The sequence below is a fragment of the Ursus americanus genome, chromosome 7, assembly GCF_024610735.1.
Source record: "Ursus americanus isolate L20-20 chromosome 7, mUrsAme1.1.p, whole genome shotgun sequence".
NCBI classification, from domain to species: domain Eukaryota; kingdom Metazoa; phylum Chordata; class Mammalia; order Carnivora; family Ursidae; genus Ursus; species Ursus americanus.
In genome coordinates, this window is record NC_142133.1 from 35,078,876 (window position 1) to 35,100,933 (window position 22,058).

At 40.2% G+C, this 22,058-nt stretch overlaps 1 protein-coding gene across 2 annotated transcripts in view; it reads right to left on the bottom strand.

Annotated features, from left to right (window-relative positions):
* The window catches only part of GFPT1 (glutamine--fructose-6-phosphate transaminase 1), a 57,388-nt gene that overhangs the window by 7,651 nt on the left and 27,679 nt on the right, over window positions 1-22,058 (bottom strand). For both annotated transcript variants that reach the window (XM_045788148.2, XM_045788147.2), the window contains 10 exons: window positions 21,781-21,886; window positions 19,293-19,456; window positions 18,279-18,374; window positions 13,638-13,735; window positions 9,328-9,448; window positions 8,522-8,679; window positions 2,506-2,620; window positions 2,109-2,236; window positions 1,375-1,542; window positions 596-757 (listed from right to left, as the gene is read on the bottom strand). In XM_045788148.2, the coding sequence (XP_045644104.1) occupies window positions 596-757; window positions 1,375-1,542; window positions 2,109-2,236; window positions 2,506-2,620; window positions 8,522-8,679; window positions 9,328-9,448; window positions 13,638-13,735; window positions 18,279-18,374; window positions 19,293-19,456; window positions 21,781-21,886 (1,316 nt within the window). The remainder of the gene's footprint in view (window positions 1-595; window positions 758-1,374; window positions 1,543-2,108; window positions 2,237-2,505; window positions 2,621-8,521; window positions 8,680-9,327; window positions 9,449-13,637; window positions 13,736-18,278; window positions 18,375-19,292; window positions 19,457-21,780; window positions 21,887-22,058) is intronic.

The following is a 22,058-nucleotide window of genomic DNA, read 5'->3' on the forward strand; positions in this document are numbered from 1 at the left end:
AGGCAGCTGCTGTGGGATTTGCCAACGGCTTCCACGCATCTTTCTAGCAGTGACCCACCCTGGTGCTACAGCAGCCGAGACCCCCAACAGTAGTGGCTCCTTGCAATTCCTACACTGGCGGATGGCACAGTGGCCTCCCTCCCCTGCCTTTCTCGAGGCCTCCTAATGGCTGTGTAAACCCAATTCCCCATGTTAAATCCTTTCTTACTAGAAATGCCAGTCGGTAGTGATTTACGATTTGCAGGACGCTGGGCTGTCATGATGACTGGGAGACTGGGAATGCTAAGTCCTGCAATGTGTGGGGGCGTCCCAAACAAAGAACTGCCAGCTACCCTGAAGGAAACAGAAAACACATGGAGATTCCCCAAGGAGGTAATCTCCAATCACAGAGCTGGCTCCAAGGTTCCTTCAGGTTCTATGGGTAAGAAAAGGTTATGAGGCAGGTAACCTATGAATTGGGCCGTGCAAATATAACAGGTGACAGATAAATATCTGAAGGATTTCTCAAAGGCTACTGCTAAAAACTGAGAAGAAAAACTACGAATGAACCAGGTAAAAAGTGAGCTCCAGATTTCTCCAGGAGCGCATCGCTTACATCATAGCCTCTCAGCACAGCAAGGTGGAAAGCCAGCAGCTGTAAGGGGATCACACTGAGAATGCCTTGTAAGCAGTCCACTGAGTGGGGCACTTTGATTGTTCTGTTTGTGTTCTTAATGGTCTCGGTATCCTCCTTATCACAAATCACAACTGGGCGTCCCTGGGAAAGAAACACACACACACACACAATCAATCAATCAACGGTAAGCAAAGGCAGAGCTGTTGCACGTGAACGTGCAAATTCTGCACCGTACATATATATGTGGCCTCACCGACTCAGAATCCTACGTGGCAACTCTGATCTCACTTGCAGCCAAGGAAACAGAAACTTGGTGGGATTCCGTAATTTGTTTAAACTCACACAACTGAGAAATACCAAGCTCAGTTACCAGACAGTAATTAATATCTTTGGGGCTTTATTATATAAAAGCCAAATGACCTGACAAAAACTCAGTTAAGCATAGCATCTATATAAACATAAACTCCGTTTCTCCTGAAATATACTTTTAAGAATATTAACTTAAAAGGGAGCAGCACACACTAAGAGATAGGACAGGATCTGGAGACTAGGACCTCAATTTTGGTCTTGGTTCTGCTTATTATGAGATCTATGAGCTGGGTCCTGTCAAACCTCTTAAGTATCTCAGATTCTTTACACATCCACCTCAACATGTTTTGTAAGCCTCCTACTGGGCACTGGTCTATCACTTTAAAATGTCATAAAATTCAAATAAGCTTTAGTGAGCCCCCGGGCCCTCCCAGAAGCCCCTAACTTACCTGCCTGGCCACCACCTGCTGAAGAGCATTCTGGCACTTGGCGTAAGTGTGATCTCTCATGATAATCATGATGACAGGCATCAGCTTATCCACCAAAGCCAGAGGGCCATGTTTCAATTCACCAGCAAGGATGCCTTCAGAGTGCATGTAAGTGATTTCTTTGATTTTCTAACAGGAAAGAACTAGATTAGTCTTCGGTCTGTTACTCAAAAACCCATTCTTACGTAAATATCACATAAAACATCTGCTGTCTGAAGTTACTATTTATCCAAAAGTATAAAAGGACCTCTGACCTGTAAATATAGGTTAATAGATGGTTATTTCTAAACTATCAACAAGTAACTGGAAGTTTGTTTCTTAAGCAACTAGAAGTTTTAAAACCACAAAAACTTTTTGAAGATTTCAGATGATCATGAATATATTCCTGTTACTCTGTAACTGTTCTTTTACTTGCCTCATGTTTACTTCAATGAAATCTCACACCTAGAGAACTTAATCTTTTATTTATTCACATTTGGACAACAAATTAACCCATGTAACTTGCTAAATCCAAATCACAGTGGTAAAATGTACTTTTCTTGATATTCACTTTTGAATGAAGTATTGTGTTGCCCTTTCTCAAGATAACCAGAGTGCATAAATATGTAGTCCCACGTATCTCATTCAATCTAAAAGTATGACTACGTACCAGGTCCTTCAGTGCACAGACTGCGATTCGAAGGGAGAAGACTTACCAGTGCCCCTTCAAGACAAGTAGCATAATGATAGCCACGGCCCATTATCAAGACTGACTTCTGATGATAAAGTTCTGTTGCCAGTTTCTGAATTTCATCATCCATGCTCAGGACTTCCTTAATCAAATCTGTTAAGAAGTAATATTAACAAAGCCTATGAGAAAAGGGCAATAAACTGAACCGAAATAATAACAATAACATATTGGTAGCAACCAACAAAAGACCAGTGTTTCTATTCTGTGATATCAGTGATGAGGGACTTTTAAATACACAGGTGCCAAAGAAGAAAGATCTTTTTGACTAAATAGCTACAAGCCACAGCTTCAAGGACAAGAAGAGACTTCACCCGTTAGCTACTCCCTCAGCAACAAATCTCTACTGTGTGAGATCTTCGTACCAGGCAGCCGCTTCAATCCAAGCATGATCTCTTTGCGTCTCTCCTGCATGGAGATCCTGTCATCACACATCATGAGGGCAAACATGACGAGGGATACAAACTGGCTGGTGTAAGCCTGGAACACCAAGAAAAGCAGCATTAGCTGCAGCTGCATTATAAGAACTCGGAATTTTTACTTTAAAAAAAGATGAAAATAAAGAATTCCCTCCCATTGGTTTTATAAATACATAGTGTCCATTTAAAAAAAACAACAACAACAACAGCGTTAGTTAACACAAAACTGATCCAGTACTCGGAAAATCTATCACTCCTCTCCTTTTCTGAACTTGAACAATGACTTAACCTTTATTTCCAAATACAACACAGAAGACCCTTATAAGGCACCAGATGCTTGCCAAATCCCTACCGCCCTCGGAAAGGAACAGAAATGTGCACAGGAAGGTGAGCAGAGCGTACATCTGCACGGGCATAACCGGACTAGGTTTTTTATATAAGTCGAAAGCCAAGCAGCGGAGGACTTTCCCTGAGGTACTTGCACTGGTTTTGTTGGTTTTTTTTTAAAAAATTGTTCTTTGCCTATTGCTTTTTCCTCACTCCCACCTTTGTTTTTTGTTTTGTTTTGTTTTCCAGTTTGGCTTAAAAAATTTCTTTTTAACCTCGATTGTAGAGAAGTGGGTAGAAATAAGAATATCATCATTCTTAGGAATAATTACATTTTAATAACACGGTATTAATAACATTTGTGAATACTGCCTCCTCATCTTTACTGCCTTTCTTCTTTCTTTAAATGGCTAAGAAAATTAATTGGTAGGCATAATTTTATAACTTGCTCTTATTCTTAATTTAATCGCAAGCACCTTCCCAAGGAAGAGTGCCTTGTTTCTTGTTTGTTAGTGTGTGGTGTGCAGTTTTGAAACCAGAGCAGTTTTTCATCTCTGTAGGTGTCAGATGGCACATCTGGTAAAGTACATTTACAGGATTCTGGTGAGAATTAAATGACACGATGTAAAGCACTTAGCATAATGCCTGACATGCAGGCTCAAAACAAACTTTCAGTGATAAAAGCTTGAACTAAGAGACATTTATTTTCCTAGGCTAGAGAACGGTGACTGTTTTAAAATGTGCAGTCAACTACCAAGACTATTTTCATTCCCATTAGCTGTATGAGAACGTGAGAGAGGAGTGTTTTGCCACATTCTCTGCAATACTGAAAATTATCTTTTTAACAAATTTTTACCATCTCCCTGCTAGACAGTGGTCTCTCACTACTACTTTATTATACATATCTTATATCTGAAAAGACTATTTTCATGTTCATTAGCCATTTATGCTTTCTCTTTTAAGAATTAACTACATTATTCTTTACTTGTTTCTGGACTTGGGGTTTTGGGGGTTTTTTGTTTAGTTGGTGTTAAAAAGGTTTTTACTGTTATGTTTTAAATACTTTTTCCCAGTTTTGGTTAAAGCTTTTATAATGGTGTTTATTAACTTAGAAGTTTTATTTTTTTAACTTTTAAGTAGTACTTTTAAGCTTAATCCTTCCATAATCAGTTAAGTATTATTAAATTTTCTTAATTCTATTGCTTTCCCTGTCCCTTTTTATTTGATTTTTTCTTTTTAGTTCATCTGAAATTGATTTTAGCGCAAGGTGTTAACTTGTGTTTTTATTCTTATAAATAGCCAATTTTCCCTCCGTTTCACCCACCCCTCTCTCTCCTGGCTTGTGACGTTTCCTGTAGCCTCAGCCCTCTGATGCCCTAGAGTCATGTTGCAGAACTGATTCTGTCCCACAGATCTGCCATTTCTTTACAGAACAATCTTCCATCCAGAAATATGGTATTTCCATCAATTCGTGGTAAAATCTTAGAAGTCTATAAAGTTATATAGTTTTCATCTATTCAACAAGTGTTTTGGAGCATCTTACGCACTGTTTGAAGTTATTTTTAAGCATTTTTATAGCTATTTGAAAACAGAATCCGCCTCCAAACAACCCCCCATATCTAAGTAGTCACTGCCAGTTTACAGGGAAAATATTTTGTATATATTTTATATAAAACCCTTCATACGAATTCTTACTCATTCTAAGAAGTCTCTCACTTGCTATGCTTAAGCTCTACAGGAGTCCGTCGTATCAATTGCAAATAAGGAGAATCTTATTTCATTCATCTCTATTATTAGTCTCCTTCTGCTTTATTGGGTTTCCTTTTCCTTTTTTTTTTTAAGATTTATTTACGGGAGAGAGAGACTGCGCACACGCACAAGGGGGTTAGGGGCAGAGAGAGAGAGGGAGAGAATCTCAAGCAGACTCCCTGCTGAGCAAAGAGCCCGAAGAGGGGCTCCATCTCAGGACCCTGAGATCACGACCTGAGCTGAGATCAAGAGTCAGGCACTCAACTGACTGACTCACCCAGGCGGCCCTGTACTAAAGTCTTTTTAACAGTAGTTCTGATACCTTTTTCATTCACCAGCCATTTAAAGAAACTAAATTTTACATTTCAGGCGTATGAGTGTTTTATTTATATTTTTATTATTAAATCACTAGGACTATTGTGGTGTGGCCAGCTACAATATTATGTGTAATTTTAATAAGAAATTTATTCTGGGTTTTCTTGTAGATTACACGCTGAATTTCTATTACTCATCTCTGAATAAGGAATCACCTCATTAGGGACTATTTTCCTGTCATAATGTGGATAATGAGCCTCCTGTATAATAAAATCACAATCTGCAAATGCTCCTGACCTTCCCAATAGTTAAATGAGACTCCCAGCAGCCAGCTGCTCATACATTCCTCCACAGCTCCTGCCCCTGTGCTACGATGTGGTCTACCAGCAGGCTGGGATATTTTCCCCATAGCACGGCGTAGATTTGCAGTCTCTTGCCTTCAGGCTAACGAGCACATCTATATTCTAAATTCCAGTCCCTTCCAGTCTACCTTTTCCTACTGACGCTTACTTTTCAATAAACCAATCACAAAACATATGATCAGGACAGGGGAAGAGGACCCAATATCTGGGACCCCTGGCATACCTAAACTGTTTCCAACTCAAACCAATCAGATGAATTCCAGTTCCTTCAGCCCATGACTAAAAATGTTATTCTACAGAGTAAAGTTTCCTTATTTGGACTAAAGACATCTCAACACTGGTTTTTAAGTATAAAAAAAGAACAGCTTTAACACACACATTTTTTCACTGTGTTTCCATTACAGCTTAATTTCCAATTTCATGTTTTTCATTTCACCTGTGTATACCAGAAATCCAATTATGAGAAAAGTAAGTTACACCTCACACTTAGAATTTACTGAGGTTTGAAAGAATTCACCAGGAAAATGTTGACTCTGAACTTCTAAACTCGATTTTACTTTATATTCAGCCAAAAAGTTATATCAGTTTATTTTTAAAAATCAACAAAAGTCAGTACTGTGGTTAAATTTTAAACACCTGCAATAACATAAAAAACTGCTAAATCTGCACACTTACACCCATCGATTCCTACAGAAATATCAAACTGTCTATGGTCTGATATTATGAGAAACTTAGTAATCTCTCTCTCTAACCCTGACAGTTTTTCAGGTGAAGCTGGGGATTTATAATCAAGATTACAGAATTCTTGGTCTAGGTCCATCACAGCCAGGGATCAGGGCCAATGATGGACTTCTTTGATCACCTATTAACATACAAACTTATATTTGCCACTCAGAAACTCTCTATGACCAAACACTATAAAACTTTCATAAACTCCAAGCCCAGAATGTCTAAGGCAGTTGAAGAAAACAATTAGAGTCCAAGAAAAATTAAGACTAAACTGCCATACTTAACTAAAATTTTTAAGGGAGCTATTTTTTAAAAGAAATTATGTACGATGTACTATGAAATATGTACTATGAAAAGATGTTTTTCTTCTTATACAAGATGTAACCATTGGAGGAAACTGGGTAAGAAATATATGGACTTCTCTGTACTATCGTTGCAACTTCCTATAAATCTACAGTTCTTTCAAAATAAAAAGATTTTTTTAAAAGGGCCTGCTTTTTTAAAAAAGAGAACGACTGCTAGAAATAACAACATGAAAAAAATCTCAAAAACATCAACGGTGAAGCCCTTGCTTCACCATGTGTTAAACAGAAGTAGCCAGATACAGAAGACATGTATTATACACTCCCATTTATAAGAAATTTCTGGAAGATGACATATATAGCAAGAGAAAGCAAATGTAGCTGCCACAGGCTGAGGCTGAGAGGTAGGAGTGGGGGTTGACTGTAAAAGGGCAAAAAGGAACTTTTTTCAAGTGCGTTAATCTTCTAAAACAGGACTGTGGTGACAGTTACACAGCCAAATTTACTAAAACTATACACCAAAAATTGGTGAATGTTGCAGTGGTGAAATTCATACCTCAATAGAGCTGAAAAAAATGTTAACGGTAGAATCTAGGTGATGGACATATGGGTGTTAATATGAAATTCCTTTAACTTCACTGTGTGCTTGAAAAATGATCCTAATAAAATGTTGAGAAGGGGTGCCTGGGTGGCTCAGCTGGTCAAGCGTTTGCCTTCGGCTCAGGTCGTGATCTCAGGGTCCTGGGATCGAGTCCCACTTTGGGCTCTCTGCTCAGTGCGGAGTCTGCTTCTCCCTCTCCCTCCGCCCCCACCCCCGCTTGTGCTCTCTAATAAATAAAAAAATTTTAAAATAAATAAAATGTTGAGAAAATTGAAGCTTTTGTGAACAGAATTAGAAGTCAAAAAATTTATACTTTCCCTGGCACTCCCAGTTCAAGAAAGATTTTTACAAAGGTAAATCAAGAGCACCCATTCAGTGGTATGGCCCCATATCCCACACATGCCACAGTGAAGCCCTTGTTTCACCATGTGTTGTGAATAAAGGGGCTTTGGAATCCCGATCCGTGATCAAAGCTGTCTGTCTGGATACTGTTCCAAAAATCCATAAGCTGCTGCTGAGGGCAGCTGGTTATTTATTCAGGCACAGAATGGAAACCCAAGCACAAACATCTTACATGTTTTAATTACCACATGGAGAAAATTCAGGTTTCAGCTTTCTGTAAATTATAGTGTTAGCAACATCAAAGTAACCAAGAAACAAAAAAACCTCAGAGATTTTACATAAGAATCACAAATTTTCCCCCCCAAAAAAAAAAAAAACAAAAAAACCCTGAGGTTCTTTAAAAGGAAAAAAATTCAAATGCGGTTCTGTGCATGTTAACATCATCCTCCACACACCCTTCATTAGAATCAAATCCACCAATATCTAAACGTCTTATTAGACAATCAGCAGAAAATATGCTTAATCCGAAAAACAGAAATGCTGAAATCATGAAGAGTAATACAATTGTGGAGAGAGAACATCTTTTGTATTTTCAGATTCCTATTTTTATTACTAATACTACATTTATGTATATTCCAATTTCAAGGAGCAAAGTGTCTCAATTGGCCTTAAAAAAAGAAAAGGTGCTTTAAGTCTCCACAGATATAGTATCCAAAGAGAAACAGATATTGTCGTATAATAGTCATTTTCATTTTTTTAAATTGGGGAATTTTATACCAAAAGTGTACACCCCCTTACAGACTTTCACAGGTAATATGCATATTTTGGCATATTTATTAGAAGCTATGAGCATATAAGTTAAAATGTCAAAGATTATTGGAATTAAGCTGGATGTTTCTAATCTGTTATTTCTCTAATTCCCTACCATACTCAATAAAAGAAGAGGACGTCAGGCTTACCATGCACCCGCCGCACCGGCAGCAGGAATGTAAGTGATGAATGGAAACAGCCAGCATGTACGTTACATACACTTGTCCCTTTCCACCTCTCAACATGGAAGTGGGACGGAACAGTAAGTGTTTTATCTGTTACTGACCGTTCAACCTTACAATAATTACAATGATTAGTAAACTATAGGAGTTCCATCAGTGCTAACGAATGAACTCTGCGGTATGGATTAGTGTGTTCCACCAGCACTATGAGTAGATAATCAAGAGAACTCGTCAGGAACTTACCTTCGTGCTGGCCACACCAATCTCGGGCCCGGCATTAATGTGGACGCCACAGTCTGTCTCCCTCGATATGGAACTGCCCACGGTGTTCGTGATCCCCACAGTGAGAGCTCCTCTCTCCTTACAGTACCGAAGACCCATCAGAGTGTCTGCTGTCTCACCTATGTAAGAAGGAAGACAAGAGGAACACACAGAGCGGTCAGCAGACACTGTTTCTTAGATGCAAAAACAAAACACTGACTACACTTTGAATAGTATCATTTGTTTTAAGCAAAATTTAAAACATGCACAAGGGGCGCCTGGGTGGCTCAACTGGTTGAGCATCCAACTCCTGCTTTCGGCTCAAGGCGTGATCTCAGGGTTCTGAGATCAAGCCCCACGTCAGGCTCCATGCTCAGCAGGGCGTCTGTTTGAGATTCTCTCTCTCTCGCTCTCTCTCTTCCCCCTCTGCCCACCCACCCGGGTTGCACATGCACTCTCTAAAATAAATAAGTCTAAAAAAAAAAAAAAAAAGAAAAACCGACAACAAAAACATGCACTTTAAAATAATAAATTTGTAAACTTTCAATAGTAAGTTCCTACTTCTTAGGATCTCCTTTCCTTCTGTCTTTGAAAATTCAGCTCCTTGAGTGTAAAATGTGTTACTTTTACTAATTCATAGAGAATTATGTAAGATCAATATAAATCTGTATTTGTCAGGTCATCTGCAATATTCGTTTATCTTTAAATATCAGTTTTTTTGCCAAGACATGCTATAACTATTAGAATGAATGACTTTCCTTTCCTTCAAGTCTTTAAAATTAGCATACCTGACTGACTAATGAAAAAGCAAACATCATCTCGAAAAACTGGCGTGTTTCTATCCAGGAAATCACTGGCAAGCTCCACCATAACAGGCAGCTCGGTCAGCTCTTCAAGAACTTGACGTGTCTGCAAAGAAAAGATGATTCGGTCATATCAACTAACTTCAAACACTTTCTCACTGGACTTCCTTCCTTGGAGTCAACGTACACTTTTCATTTTTTTCTGATTATGAAAATGATACACATGCACTGTTAGAAAATACAAACAATACTGATTAAACCATAAAAAATAATCAAAATCCCACCAGCCAGGATATAAGCACTGTTAACATTTTAGTACAAGTCTCTTTAGTTATCAATGAATGTATTCTTTTTTTTTTTTTTTTTTTTTAAAGATTTTATTTATTTATGTGACAGAGAGACAGCCAGCGAGAGAGGGAACACAGCAGGGGAGAGGGAGAGGAAGAAGCAGGCTCCCAGCCGAGGAGCCCGATGTGGGACTCGATCCCAGAACGCCAGGATCACGCCCTGAGCCGAAGGCAGACGCTTACCGACTGCGCCACCCAGGCGCCCCTCAATGAATGTATTCTTAAAAGCAAATACACCCACACAAATAAAATGTTTTGAGAAGAAAAGGCACTGTTCTGAGTTAGCTTGTGTATTATTTCTAACTTCCCAAATCCTAATCTTGAAATGACAATTCATATAATACCAGTCACTGAGAGAGTTCAAAGGAGATAACCACAGACACCTAAACACCCCATGAAAAATTAAACACTTCAAAAATACTATGTATTCATAAAGTAGTAACGTTTCCCAAAGAAAGTCAATACACTTTAGGACTCTTGTTTAAGAAAGCTCACTATTTCCAAATTTTGTAGTATGGAGAGTGAAGTAGGGGGTAGTATGCTTCTATTCAAACAGCACCCTAGCATTTCTTTTACTAATTTCCACTCTAATTCAATTCCTTTTGCTCTAAACATCAGAAAATTTAAAACAATAGAAAAAATAAACTTTTAGGCAAGAAAAATTTTAGGCCCTACAGATGCATACGTTTAGTTGTTGTGAAGACCACCTGCTTCTTTAGGCAAAGGGCCCCACCCATCTCTTGCCCCATCACTGCACTCCTCCTTCACAGGAGTGAAGAACTGTACAGGTGTCCTTTACTTCATATCCCTTTAATTTTCTTGTCCACAAAAGTAAAGTAAATGGTTTTATTCTGTAACTCCGGTTTGGCAATTTTTAACAATGTTATAACATCACTTACAGAAAGTCTTCAAAGATAAAATCTTATTTTTAACAAATCTTTTCCATTGCAGTATTTTACTTACTAATAATACATAAATAAGTTACTGACCCTAAAATACTGGACATTTTCCCTCAAACAAAAATCAAACTTTATTCCCTCATTTACAATATAAACATTACACTGGAATTCTATTCTTCGAAATAAAAAAAGAAAGATACAAATCTAGCAACTTACCAGATATTTTTAAATATACCCTGCAAAAGAAATCTCAAGGTTTATCTGTGCTAATAAATATCTTTTTCTTTCAGTGGAAGCAACTCTTTATAAATACACAGCATGACATATCTGCATTGTAAGAGACTAATATACTATCATAAGTTCTACTGTATGTCACTGTAAAAACCCAGAGACAATTAACATTTTGAAAGGCAAACTATACTTAGAATGATTTTAGCTGATTGTTCTTGTTCAGGATACATATTATATATTAAAAAAGAATGCATGCATATGTATCATTCACTTTGGACTCCACCAAAAGAAACACACACGCACGCACAAAAACTAGATAGAATTAACGACACTGTTTTGTGTGATAAACCCCAAAAGGACTTGTAATGTTTGTTAAGTATAGTAGTCTCAGCATCTACCAAAAAACAAAACAAACCTTATATTTTCTCAAATTTCATAATTAGAGAATTCTAACATAGCATATACTTTCTGCCCTAAAATTCAGGTTTAGCATTAGATGAAACATTTAATTAAATTTTTTATTTCTGAATAGAGGGCTCACTCAGTAACAACAGATCCAAGCCACCAGCGAACTGGCCAATCCCTTCATTTACATTCATGTCTTTAATTCATTCTTTTTTTCCCCATGTTTGAAACAAGCACTTTCTTAGAACTCTCCCCTTCAATACTGCCTAGACTTTCCTTTTTAGACCACGCGATCTGAGGAGTGGGTGTGTGAGAGAACTGAGATGCAAGGGCTGGACAACCATCCAGTTTCCCTCACTAGTTCCATGACTGGCTCCCACAAATACAGATCATAGATATTTTCGCCCCTAAATCACTATGTCATAAACTTTGGAATCAATTCTAGAAGTAGAAACTGAATGTGTAAGGGTCTTCTGTACTTAATGGGGAGTCGACACCAACTCCATTTGGTGTCTTCATAAGAAACTACATCTGGATCTGATCTATTGGACTAAAAGACCATCATACTCCTATGCTTCTGCACTGACAACCAACACACATCTTTGATACAGAATTTCAGCTTCCCAAAAATTAACTCAAAATGGATTAAAGACTTAAATGAAAGGCCTGAAACCAGGGACTTCCTACAAAAAAACATAGGAACAAAGTTGTTGACATGGGTCTTGATAATGATTTCTTAGATATGACACCTAAAGCACAAGCAACAAAATAAAAAATAAAAAAGTGGAATTACATCAAACCACAGCAAAAGAAACCTGAATCAACAAAGTGAAAAGTCACACTACAGAACAGGAAAAAATATCTGCAAACCATGTATCTGGTAAGGAACTAATATCCAAAACATAAAGAACTCATACAACTGGGAAAAAAAAAAAAAAACCAAATTGCCCAATTTAAAAATGGGCAAAAGACGCGAATATACATTTCCCTAAAGCCAACAGGTACATGAAAAGATGCTCAACATCACTAGTCATTAGGGAAATGCAAATTAAAACCACATGCGCTATCTCCTCATGTCTGTTAGCATAGCCATCACCAAAAAGACAAGAGATAACAAACGCTGGTGTAGATGTGGAGAAAAGGGAACCCTGTGCACCGCTGGTGGGAATGTAAATTGGTGCAGCCACCATGAAAGACACTATGGAGGATCCTCAAAAGATTAAAAATAGACCTACCATATGATCCAGCAATTCCATTTCTGGGAATACAGCCAAAGGTAAAGAACACCTAACTTGAAAACATACCTGCACCCTCATGTTCAGAGCAACATTATTCACAACAGCCAAGACACAAACAACCTAAGTGTCCATCAATTGCTGAATGGATAAAGAAGTTGTGGTGTGTACACACATACACACACACACAGAGGACTATTATTCAGCTATGAAAAATGAGGAGATCCCACCATTTGTGACAACATGGATGGGTTTTGAGGGCGTTATACTAAGTGAAATAAGTATCACAGACAAAAACAAATACTGTATGATTCACTTATATGTGGAATCTAAAAAACAAGACAAAACAAAAAGAAACTCACAGAAAAAGGGATCAGACTTGTGGTTACCAGAGGTGGGGGTGGGGGAGAGGGGATTAGAGGAAGGTGGTAAAAGGTACAAACTTCCAGTTAGAAGATAAACAAGCACAGGGGATGTAACATACAACACGACGACTACAGCAAACACTGCTGTCGGATATACAGGGGAGTTGTTAAGACGGTAAATCCTAAGAATTCTCATCACCGAGAAAAATTTCTTTCTTTTATTCTTTCCTTTTATTGTACCTCTATGAAAAGATGGATTTTAACAGAACCTATTGTGGCCATCATTTCACAATATATCTAGGCTGAAGCATCATGCTATAGGTCTTAAAGTTATACAATGACGTATGTCAATTATTTCTCAATAGAAGTAGAAAAAATTTAAATAAAATTTGTTTTAATTTAGCTTCCAAAAAAATAAAGAACAAAGTCTGACAAGAAGCAGACTTCCTTAGTTGGCAGAAATGTGCCTACCAAGTAAAATCCTGTTGAGGTTCACACATGTTACCAGCCATCTGTCTGAACCAAGAAAATAATGACAAGCAAAACCTAATGACTGCTCCTACAGAAAAACCTTCCCACTCTTTGCCTTCCACGAAGTCTACCTGTATATCTAAGGGTCTTTCTAAAGCAAATCTTCCACTGATAAATAATTCCAAGCAGCTATTAACATTTCCTCCCCCAACCTTCCTGATTTTTGTCTTAACAACATGAAAAGGTGACATCGTGTTTTAAAAAGCGTAAGTGTACATGGTGTGTCACAGACACCTTCTGATGCCCAACATCAAACAGTGAAAATCTTAAGAAGCCACTTACTGCTACACCAGCATGGTAACTTGTCCCACAGGCAATGAGGATCAAACGCCGGCACCTCTGGATCTCCTTAATGTGATCCTTCAAACCGCCCAAATTCACTGAAAGGGAAGTTTGTGAATATAATCATTTACGAAAGAACCACAGGAAACAGCTACTTTTCGCGAGTGTCCACTGCCCATCTGGGAAACAACACTACCATTTTAAAGAATTACATACGGTTTCGAAAACTAAATTAAATAGGTCACAACCTTAACTGTCCGCCCCACACCTGTAACTAACCTGACGCACCCCCCGGCAGGCCCACACCCCTACGGTTTTTATCTCACTCTACCTTGTCTGGTCATTTTTCCATTCCTCTCTTTAGATGACAATTCATCGCAAAGGCAAAACCACAGGGGCACAGACAAGAGGTGGGGAAGGGACTGACCACAAAGGGGCACAAGGAGGTGTGCAGGGCTTTGGAACTGTGCTTCATCGTGACTGCCGTGAAGGTCAGGGTTATGATCACCTGGCGGAGGTTTGTCAAAACTTAGAGAATTTTACACCAGCAATGGTGAATTTTATTATATCTGATCATATCTCTTTAAGCTATCTGGGAAAAAACTGAGTTACGTTCACTTCCCACATGAACAGTGCTCCCCCCACCCCCAGAACATTACTCTGAACACAACAGAACCCCCCTCTCCTGTCAGTCTTTCCCATCTCAGTAAATGCCACCCCCAGGCACCTGACGGCAGTGCCCCTCGACTGCTCCTGTCCCTCTCTACAGCCACCCTGAGCAGGTCCTGTAGGCACACCTTCCAAAGGGGACTCTAACGCCATCATGTAGTCCAAAATCTCCGACCCAGACCACAGCAACACTCTCCTGACAACTCTCTCTTCTATCTCCACCTCTTAGAGCCTGTCCTCCACACACAGAATAAAACCATCTCTTAGCATAATTCCTTAAAAACATTAAATGATCACAAAACCTTCCAATGAGTCTGTCCTCTTTCTGTCTCTACGGCTATTTATGGGTTCTTCTAAGGGCATCTTGTGCAGAAATACTTCAACACAAGGCTAGTTTTCTACCTGTGAGAAATTTTCATTCAACATCCATTTAGTTCTTCAGCTAATATTTCCTGGGCAGCCACCAAGTGAATATCCTGAGGCACCACGCGGCTGGTCTGAGACAGACATGCATGCCCGGGGCGGCATCATCCTGCATCTGACACACCCGCGGTCTGTCTACTCTGTCCCTGCTCTTTATTTCCCCACACTTTTTCTACCATAACTGGTTATAATATAAAACCAAGGCATGTGTTTTGCTTTTTATTTTTCTGAGTAACGTTATGTTCTCCCTTTTAAATTTCAATACTAAGAGGGTGTATTATATCTATTTTTAAAAAATCAGCAAAGTAAAAAATAAAACAACCACAAAAAGCTTCAGCAGCTTCCCAAATGACTTGGAATAAAATCTGAACTCCTTATTATGTCTTCAAGTGCCCACATGCCCTGCCAGCTGCTTAACTCTGACCTTACCTCCTCGTACTGTCCCTCCCACCCAAGCGCTGCAGCCAGACTAGCCTTCTTGCTGTTCTGCACTTGACCAAGCGCACCCCTGCCTGCAGTATTCTTCCACAGACCTCGGCAGGCATTGGAGAGGTCTGGGAAGAAAGCAAATAGTGTTAAAAGGGTGGGTTAAAGTCATGCAACGGCAAATCAGTTTGGAGATCACTCAGTATAAAAGCAGACAGACTATTGGAGAAACGTGTATTTTGGGTGATGACCAAGAATGACAGGAAGTAAGATGGGGAAATTAGCTAGCTCGGTGACAGCTATTTCCCTAAAAACTAGCAAATTCCCTACTGGCTGAGGGAGGTTTGAGGTAGTTCCGGATGGAGTCATCCAAGGTCTGAATGGATGATGCTTTCGAGAAAAGCCTAATTCTGATAAGGTAGGCCACAGCTACTAGAAGCAACAAGAGGGCGCCCTGGTGGCTCAGTTGGTTAAGCGACTGCCTTTGGCTTAGGTCATGATCCTGGGATCGAGCCCCTTCTGGGGCTCTCTGCTCAATGGGGAGTCTGCTTCTCCCTCTCCCTCTGCCCCTCCCCCCCTTTCTAATAAATAAAATCTTAAAAAAAAAAAAAAAAAAAAAGCAGCAGCAAGAGTGGCCAGAGGACAGGAGCAGAAAGGAAGCATGTTCAGGAACACGGCTGAATACGGGAGGCTAGTCTGGCTCCATAAGGACCAGCAATGTGACCTCTGGCAAGACGCTCAAACTGACAGAGCCTCAATTTCCTTATCCTAACAATAAAAAAAGATAACAGCTATCCTGTTTGTATTACAGAACTTTTATAAGGAAGGTAACACTGATAAAAGTGCTTTTTAAAATCCCGAACTTCTGAAAGTTTATCTCACTGTCTTTCCTTGTGAAATAAATCTTTTTCCTGATCTTTCTTCCACAAATACCATAGATGGCCCCTACTGCGGCTCTCCCAGTTCTTGCAGCTCAACCACCTTTAACAACCCCCTCTCCCCACACCTGCAGGTGCAGCTCCTGCTTCTCTCCTCCCCTTCCCCATCGCTTCAGCCCAGACAGGACAACATCCTAAGTGGCAACTGCATCTCGGCCTCCCGCCCATCCAGTGCACGCTGCTCAGACTGGTACCCAGTTCACTCCAGTGAAGCTCTGATCGTCCTAACTCCTAAGCCTCCTCATACCTCTGCAATTTCTGCACAAGGAGGTCTCCCCACACCCCCAACGTCAGAGCATTCAAGGACCCCTTTGGCAGCTCCTCCCATCTTCTTTCCCAGACTTACTGCTCCTCACTCCTCTTCAGGTAGTAGGTGTGGCAAACTGGACTACACAGTATTCTGCCAATAGCTGGCTGATGGCTTTCCACTATCTCCCCTTAGCTAACGCTGTTCTCTCCAACTGCAGTGCTCCTGTGTCATCTTCACCTTCCAAATCCTCGAAACTCATGCCTGCCTACTTCATGAAGCCTTCCCTGGCCCCAGAGCCCCTGCCCGCTGACACATTTATTCTTCACTCCAAATTCAACAGTGAACTTTAAACATCTCAACATTAAACTGTATTTCTAATGTCACTAATCATATTTTACCTTTCCTTAAATAACTATATATTCACCCCCCTTCTAGGTTTATGAGAACCTCAAAAAGGAGACTGTATCAGAAATAACTTCCCTATAGTCCCTACTATGTTCAGCATGGTGTTCCGAACACAGATGTTCAATTTATAATTCAGCTTCAACAAATCTCTCCTGTTGAGAAAGTCTGATGCCGCTCAGAAAAGAAAAAGATAGAGAGACAGCATTTACTCAGAGAAATCATTCTCTACCCATTAAAAGAACATGACATAAAAAGACACTTAATACTGCACATACGACACACAGATTCAGGAAGAGATTTTCACACCAGCAATTATTTCTCAAAAACGAATTAATGCCAAGAAGCTCAGCCCAAAGCTTGTTTGTGAAACTGTTTACTAAATTGGTCACAATGAGCGAGGAGTGCTCCCAAAATGGGATTTCACAATAAACAGTTTATAGACACCTTATGACCCCAGAACGTCAATCTCAAACTCATCTCTGCAAGGTGGACAAGCTCCTGTGACACAGGGTCCAGGCAGAATTTCCAGAAAGAAGACCAGGCTGCACTCTCAGCTCATCTTAAATAAGCAGGAGGGTACAGGTTATCCCAGAAGGCATTAAGCAAACAGGTGGAGAGCCTCTGGGGAAGCTGACACCTCCACTCATTTAGAAACTGAGAGAGAAAATCCAGGCTGAGCAGATACATGTAAGCTTCCCAAGGAGAGGACCAGGTCTCACTGCTCTTGGAATTGACAGTGCCCAGAACAGTCCCTGCTACATAGCAAGTGCCTAATAACGGTTTTCTGAAGCGAAAACAAGTTAAATGTTTTTAATCATACACTGGGGGACATCCCCCCCTTCCCAGGAAAATTATGCTAACACTCCTTTAACTGACAATTTTCAAATGTGACTTTCTAGCCAGTTTTCACATTTTTTATAACTACCTTAAGATATGTCGCGTACCATAAATTCACCCTTTTAAAATGTACAATCAGTGGTTTTTGGTACATTCAGAGTTGTGCAACCGTCACCACTATCTAATTTTAGAACACTTCATCACCGTCCCAAGCCCCCTAGCATCACTCTCCACCCCCATCCCCTCAGCCTCTGGCAACCATTAGTTATTATCTCCCCTTTTTTATTGCGGTCAACTATATGGAGCATAAGTTTAACATTTTAACAATTTTTAAGTGTACAGTTCGTGGCATTAAGCACATTCACACTGCTGTGCAACCATCCCTACCAACTATCCCCAGAACTTTTTCTTCTTCCCAAACTAAAACCCTGCACTCATTAAATGACTCCCTCTTCATCCCCTCTCCCTGCCCCTGGCAACCACTAATCTACCTTCTGTCTCTATATACCTAAAGATTCTAGGTGCTCCTCACATCAGTGGAGTAATACACGGAAGGGCTTGTAACCGATGACCGGGTGCCACTGGCAACTGGCAGCCACAGTTTTCTGTAAGGCTGTAAAGGACAACGAACTTTCAGGCTGCCAATGCCAACCCCCGCAGGAGGCTCCGAAACAATAATTCGTATTTAATTACCAGTATAGTCATCGAAGTTGACTCTTCCTCTCATCGTGTTCACAACGGACTCTGGCTGCTCAAAAATTTCCTTCTGCATAAATGAACTGAAGTTGCCTAAAGTAACATAAATTGTATCATTAAGAAATCCGTACCATTAAGAATCCTATCCCCTGTAACACAATCTTAGTAAACGAAACAAGAGCTCAGGCAATATAGTACAATATTCACATAGGACATTTTACCCCATGTGAAGAAAAATAAGGAGGAAAACTCACTTTATTAACTTCACACCTAAATTATGCAGTTAGAACAAAACAGAGGAAGGGGACACACTTAGGTTTAAGAGTCAGATCTAGGTTCAAATTATGGTTCTACCCTTTAACACCTAAATGGCTCTGGGGAAATTCCTTCATCTGTAAAATAAGAACAGCAACTATTTCACAGCATTGTAGCGTGGATTAATATAGGAGAGACCGGACATAGAGCAGTTATGCAATGAATGTTAGCTTTTAGCCCACCTCGACCCCATGAGAAAGGAGAATAAAAATCATGACCACAATAATCTTAACAGTTAACAACAGCAAATGTGATGTAGGCCTCACTAAGTGTGTCAGACACTGTTCTGAAAGCTCTACCTAAATTAGCTCTCTTCATCCTCAAAGCAACCTTAATGAGGTAGGTCCTATTATCCCCATTTTATATATAAGAAAACTGAAGCACAGAGAGAATAAGAGAGGAATAAGAAACAGAACACAAACTACGCCAATAAGGTATCTTAAAAATATCAAGTACTATTTAAACAATCTCTTTTTTAATGTTAGAAACAACAAACCAAGAATTAGTTTGAAGAACAACTACGTTAAGACCAGCAGATAACTCTTCCAAAGAATCATCCCTTTTCTTGGGGTTATCCCCTCACTAATCGTGTGGGAGATTTCAGTCAGCGCTGTCATCAGATTCCTACGCTACCACAGGAAGCAGCCCGTCTCCTTTCCACTAAGAACACCGGCCATAACAGGACAAAAACGTCACCCTTCATGATCTGCTGGAGCTCCATCTGGAGGGTCTGCACAGCTCGTCCAGGGTGATCTCCTGCAGTTCGTTTGATCCGATGGATAGAAAGACGGCCGTCCACCACCGCTGCAACATCATCATCTTCAAGAAAGATGACGCGATTGGTATGTTCTATGACGGCACTAGAAAATGTTCAAAGAGGCATTACAGCCAATAATCAAGGATGATTAGTACGAATAAAACTATCATTAGGACACATGGACCAAGTTTAAATACAAACTTGGGGCACCTGGGTGGCTCAGTCAGTTCAGCATCTGACTCTTGATTTTGGCTCAGGTCATGATCTCGGGGTCATGGGATCGAGCTCCTGCTCTCAGCGGGGATTCTGCTTGAGATTCTCTCTCCCCCTCTCCGCCTGCCCCTCCTCTCTCTCTAATAAATAAATAAATCTTTAAAAAATAAAATAAAAAATACAAACCTATCATCCTGCAGTATCTCTGATAATTACCTGGTTACCAAAGCCATTCTCTACAGGGCAGTGGGCGGTTACTGTGGACAATGAACAAAAGGATCTCTGTGCAGCACCGTAAACCAAATTAGATTAGATCAAATCAGAAAGCATGGCTATTTCCTCCTCATTCTATCACCAAATCCTTCAATTTTAACTCCTACATACTTCTCGGAGCCTCTCTCTATGTCCACCACCACAAACCAGTTCAAGCTACCGTCAGCTCCTGGCTGAACTACTGCAGCAACCTGCTAACTTATCCAACCACATTCCCTCCCTCCATCCGTTCTCCATTTCTGCCAAAAGGAGTATCAAAAGGTACCTCATACCAAGATTTCTCTCTCACCCAACAAACCACTTGATGGCTTTCCTTTGGCTTTTCAGAAAACAACAAAACACCTTACCATGACCCCACCTCCTTCTCCAGCATCACTCCCACCAAACTTCCTCTCTCTAGTCCAGCTACGCTCATACCCATCCCGAGCTCTCACAGACTGATCAATCTGCAGAAAATGCATGTTCTTCCCTCTACCTCTTCCCTTAACTAACTCCTAACATCTTCTCTCTCAAGTGACATTGCTTAAAGAAATTAACCCACCGGAGGGTAAGTCACCCTGTCACAAGCATTCTGTAGCTCTTGCACAGCTGGGATTCTACACCTGTATGATTAAAATGTGTCTTCTCTATTACGAAAAAGTTCCTTAAGGACAAATGTGTATGTGTGTGTACGCACACACACACACACACATCCACACACACATCCACACGAAGTGTATTTTTTTAAAGATTTTATTTTTATGGAGTAATCTCCACCCCCATCATGGAGTTCGAACGCACAACCCCGAGATCAAGAGTCACAGGATCCACCGACTGAGCCAGCCAGGTACTCCTCGGCAAGTATATTTCCTTTTTTTTTTTTTCTTAAAGATTTTATTTATTCATTTGACAGAGAGAGAGACAGCCAGCAAGAGAGGGAACACAAGCAGGGGGAGTGGGAGAGGAAGAAGCAGGCTCATAGCGGAGGAGCCCGATGTGGGGCTCGATCCCATAACGCCGGGATCACGCCCTGAGCCGAAGGCAGATGCTCAATGACTGAGCCACCCAGGCGCCCCAGTATATTTCCATTTTTACTCACCATTATCTCCTAAGCTTAGCACATGGCTTTGCTCAGAGTGTTCAATATGAACGTATGAGTGAATGACCAAAGGATGATAAGCTTCTGCAATTTCCAGTTTATTAAAGCTTCATTTCTGTAACAAACCTACTTAATGACAACAATGATGTATCCTAGCACTGACTACACTTCTGCAAAGATTAGGAAACAGTGAAGTTTCTTCTCCCACTGAGACGATGTATTCCCGGCAGTCCTAAACTACGACACTTTCTCATCTTCAGATCTCCTCACTTTTAGGCACAACAAATGACTCAAATACTTGCTGGCAACTTGAGTGATTCCACTTTATCCTCACCGCTGTTAGTATTCCATTTATAAATGCATCTAAGCATCCCACGGTGTTTCTCGCTCTAAATGTCTTAGTCTAGTACTATTTCTTTAGTAAAAGTGATTATGGCACAAATGACTTCCGAATTAAAAAAGGCAAGTATCCTTATTGGACTAAAACTACAATGGTTTAGCAAGCATACTGTAATTGGTGCGACACTAAGTCATTCTGTTCTCCAATCTAAAATCTCTCCTCCCTATAAAACCTGGGTAAGGCTCCAGAAAGAAAGGGAAAAATAATACAAGAGGTCTGAGTAAATATGCAGGAACAAGTCTCAAGGACTGTTCTCTTTTCTTGGTAAAGTGACCTACATGCTTTGAATTGAGAGAAGTATTCTTAGGACCCCATCTCCTTAGAACCCCATCTCCAAAAAGGACACCTCCATTCTCCCTGACAAAATTCTCCCACACAGGATGACTAGATATGTACAAAATGACTTGGTTTCAGTAACACGAGAAGTTTTATTAAAATACTCTAACCAACGAAGGAAGCTCACCTCGCATCAGAAGCAAAGTAATACTCCACCGCTTTTTCTTCCACAGGGAAAAGGCAAGTTGTACTGTCCACACGAGACAGATTGCAGCTTCCTTTCTTGTCCTTCCCTAGAGCACAGAGTTCACACAAATCAGCAACCGTGTAGGAAACCATGGCCGATATATAAATAGACAAAATTTTCTACAAAATCAACAAAAAACCATAGCAACACAAAATAATCTCAGCAACTTTAAGATGCTAGGTAGATCACCTTATTTCCATGCAATAAGCCAACGAGAA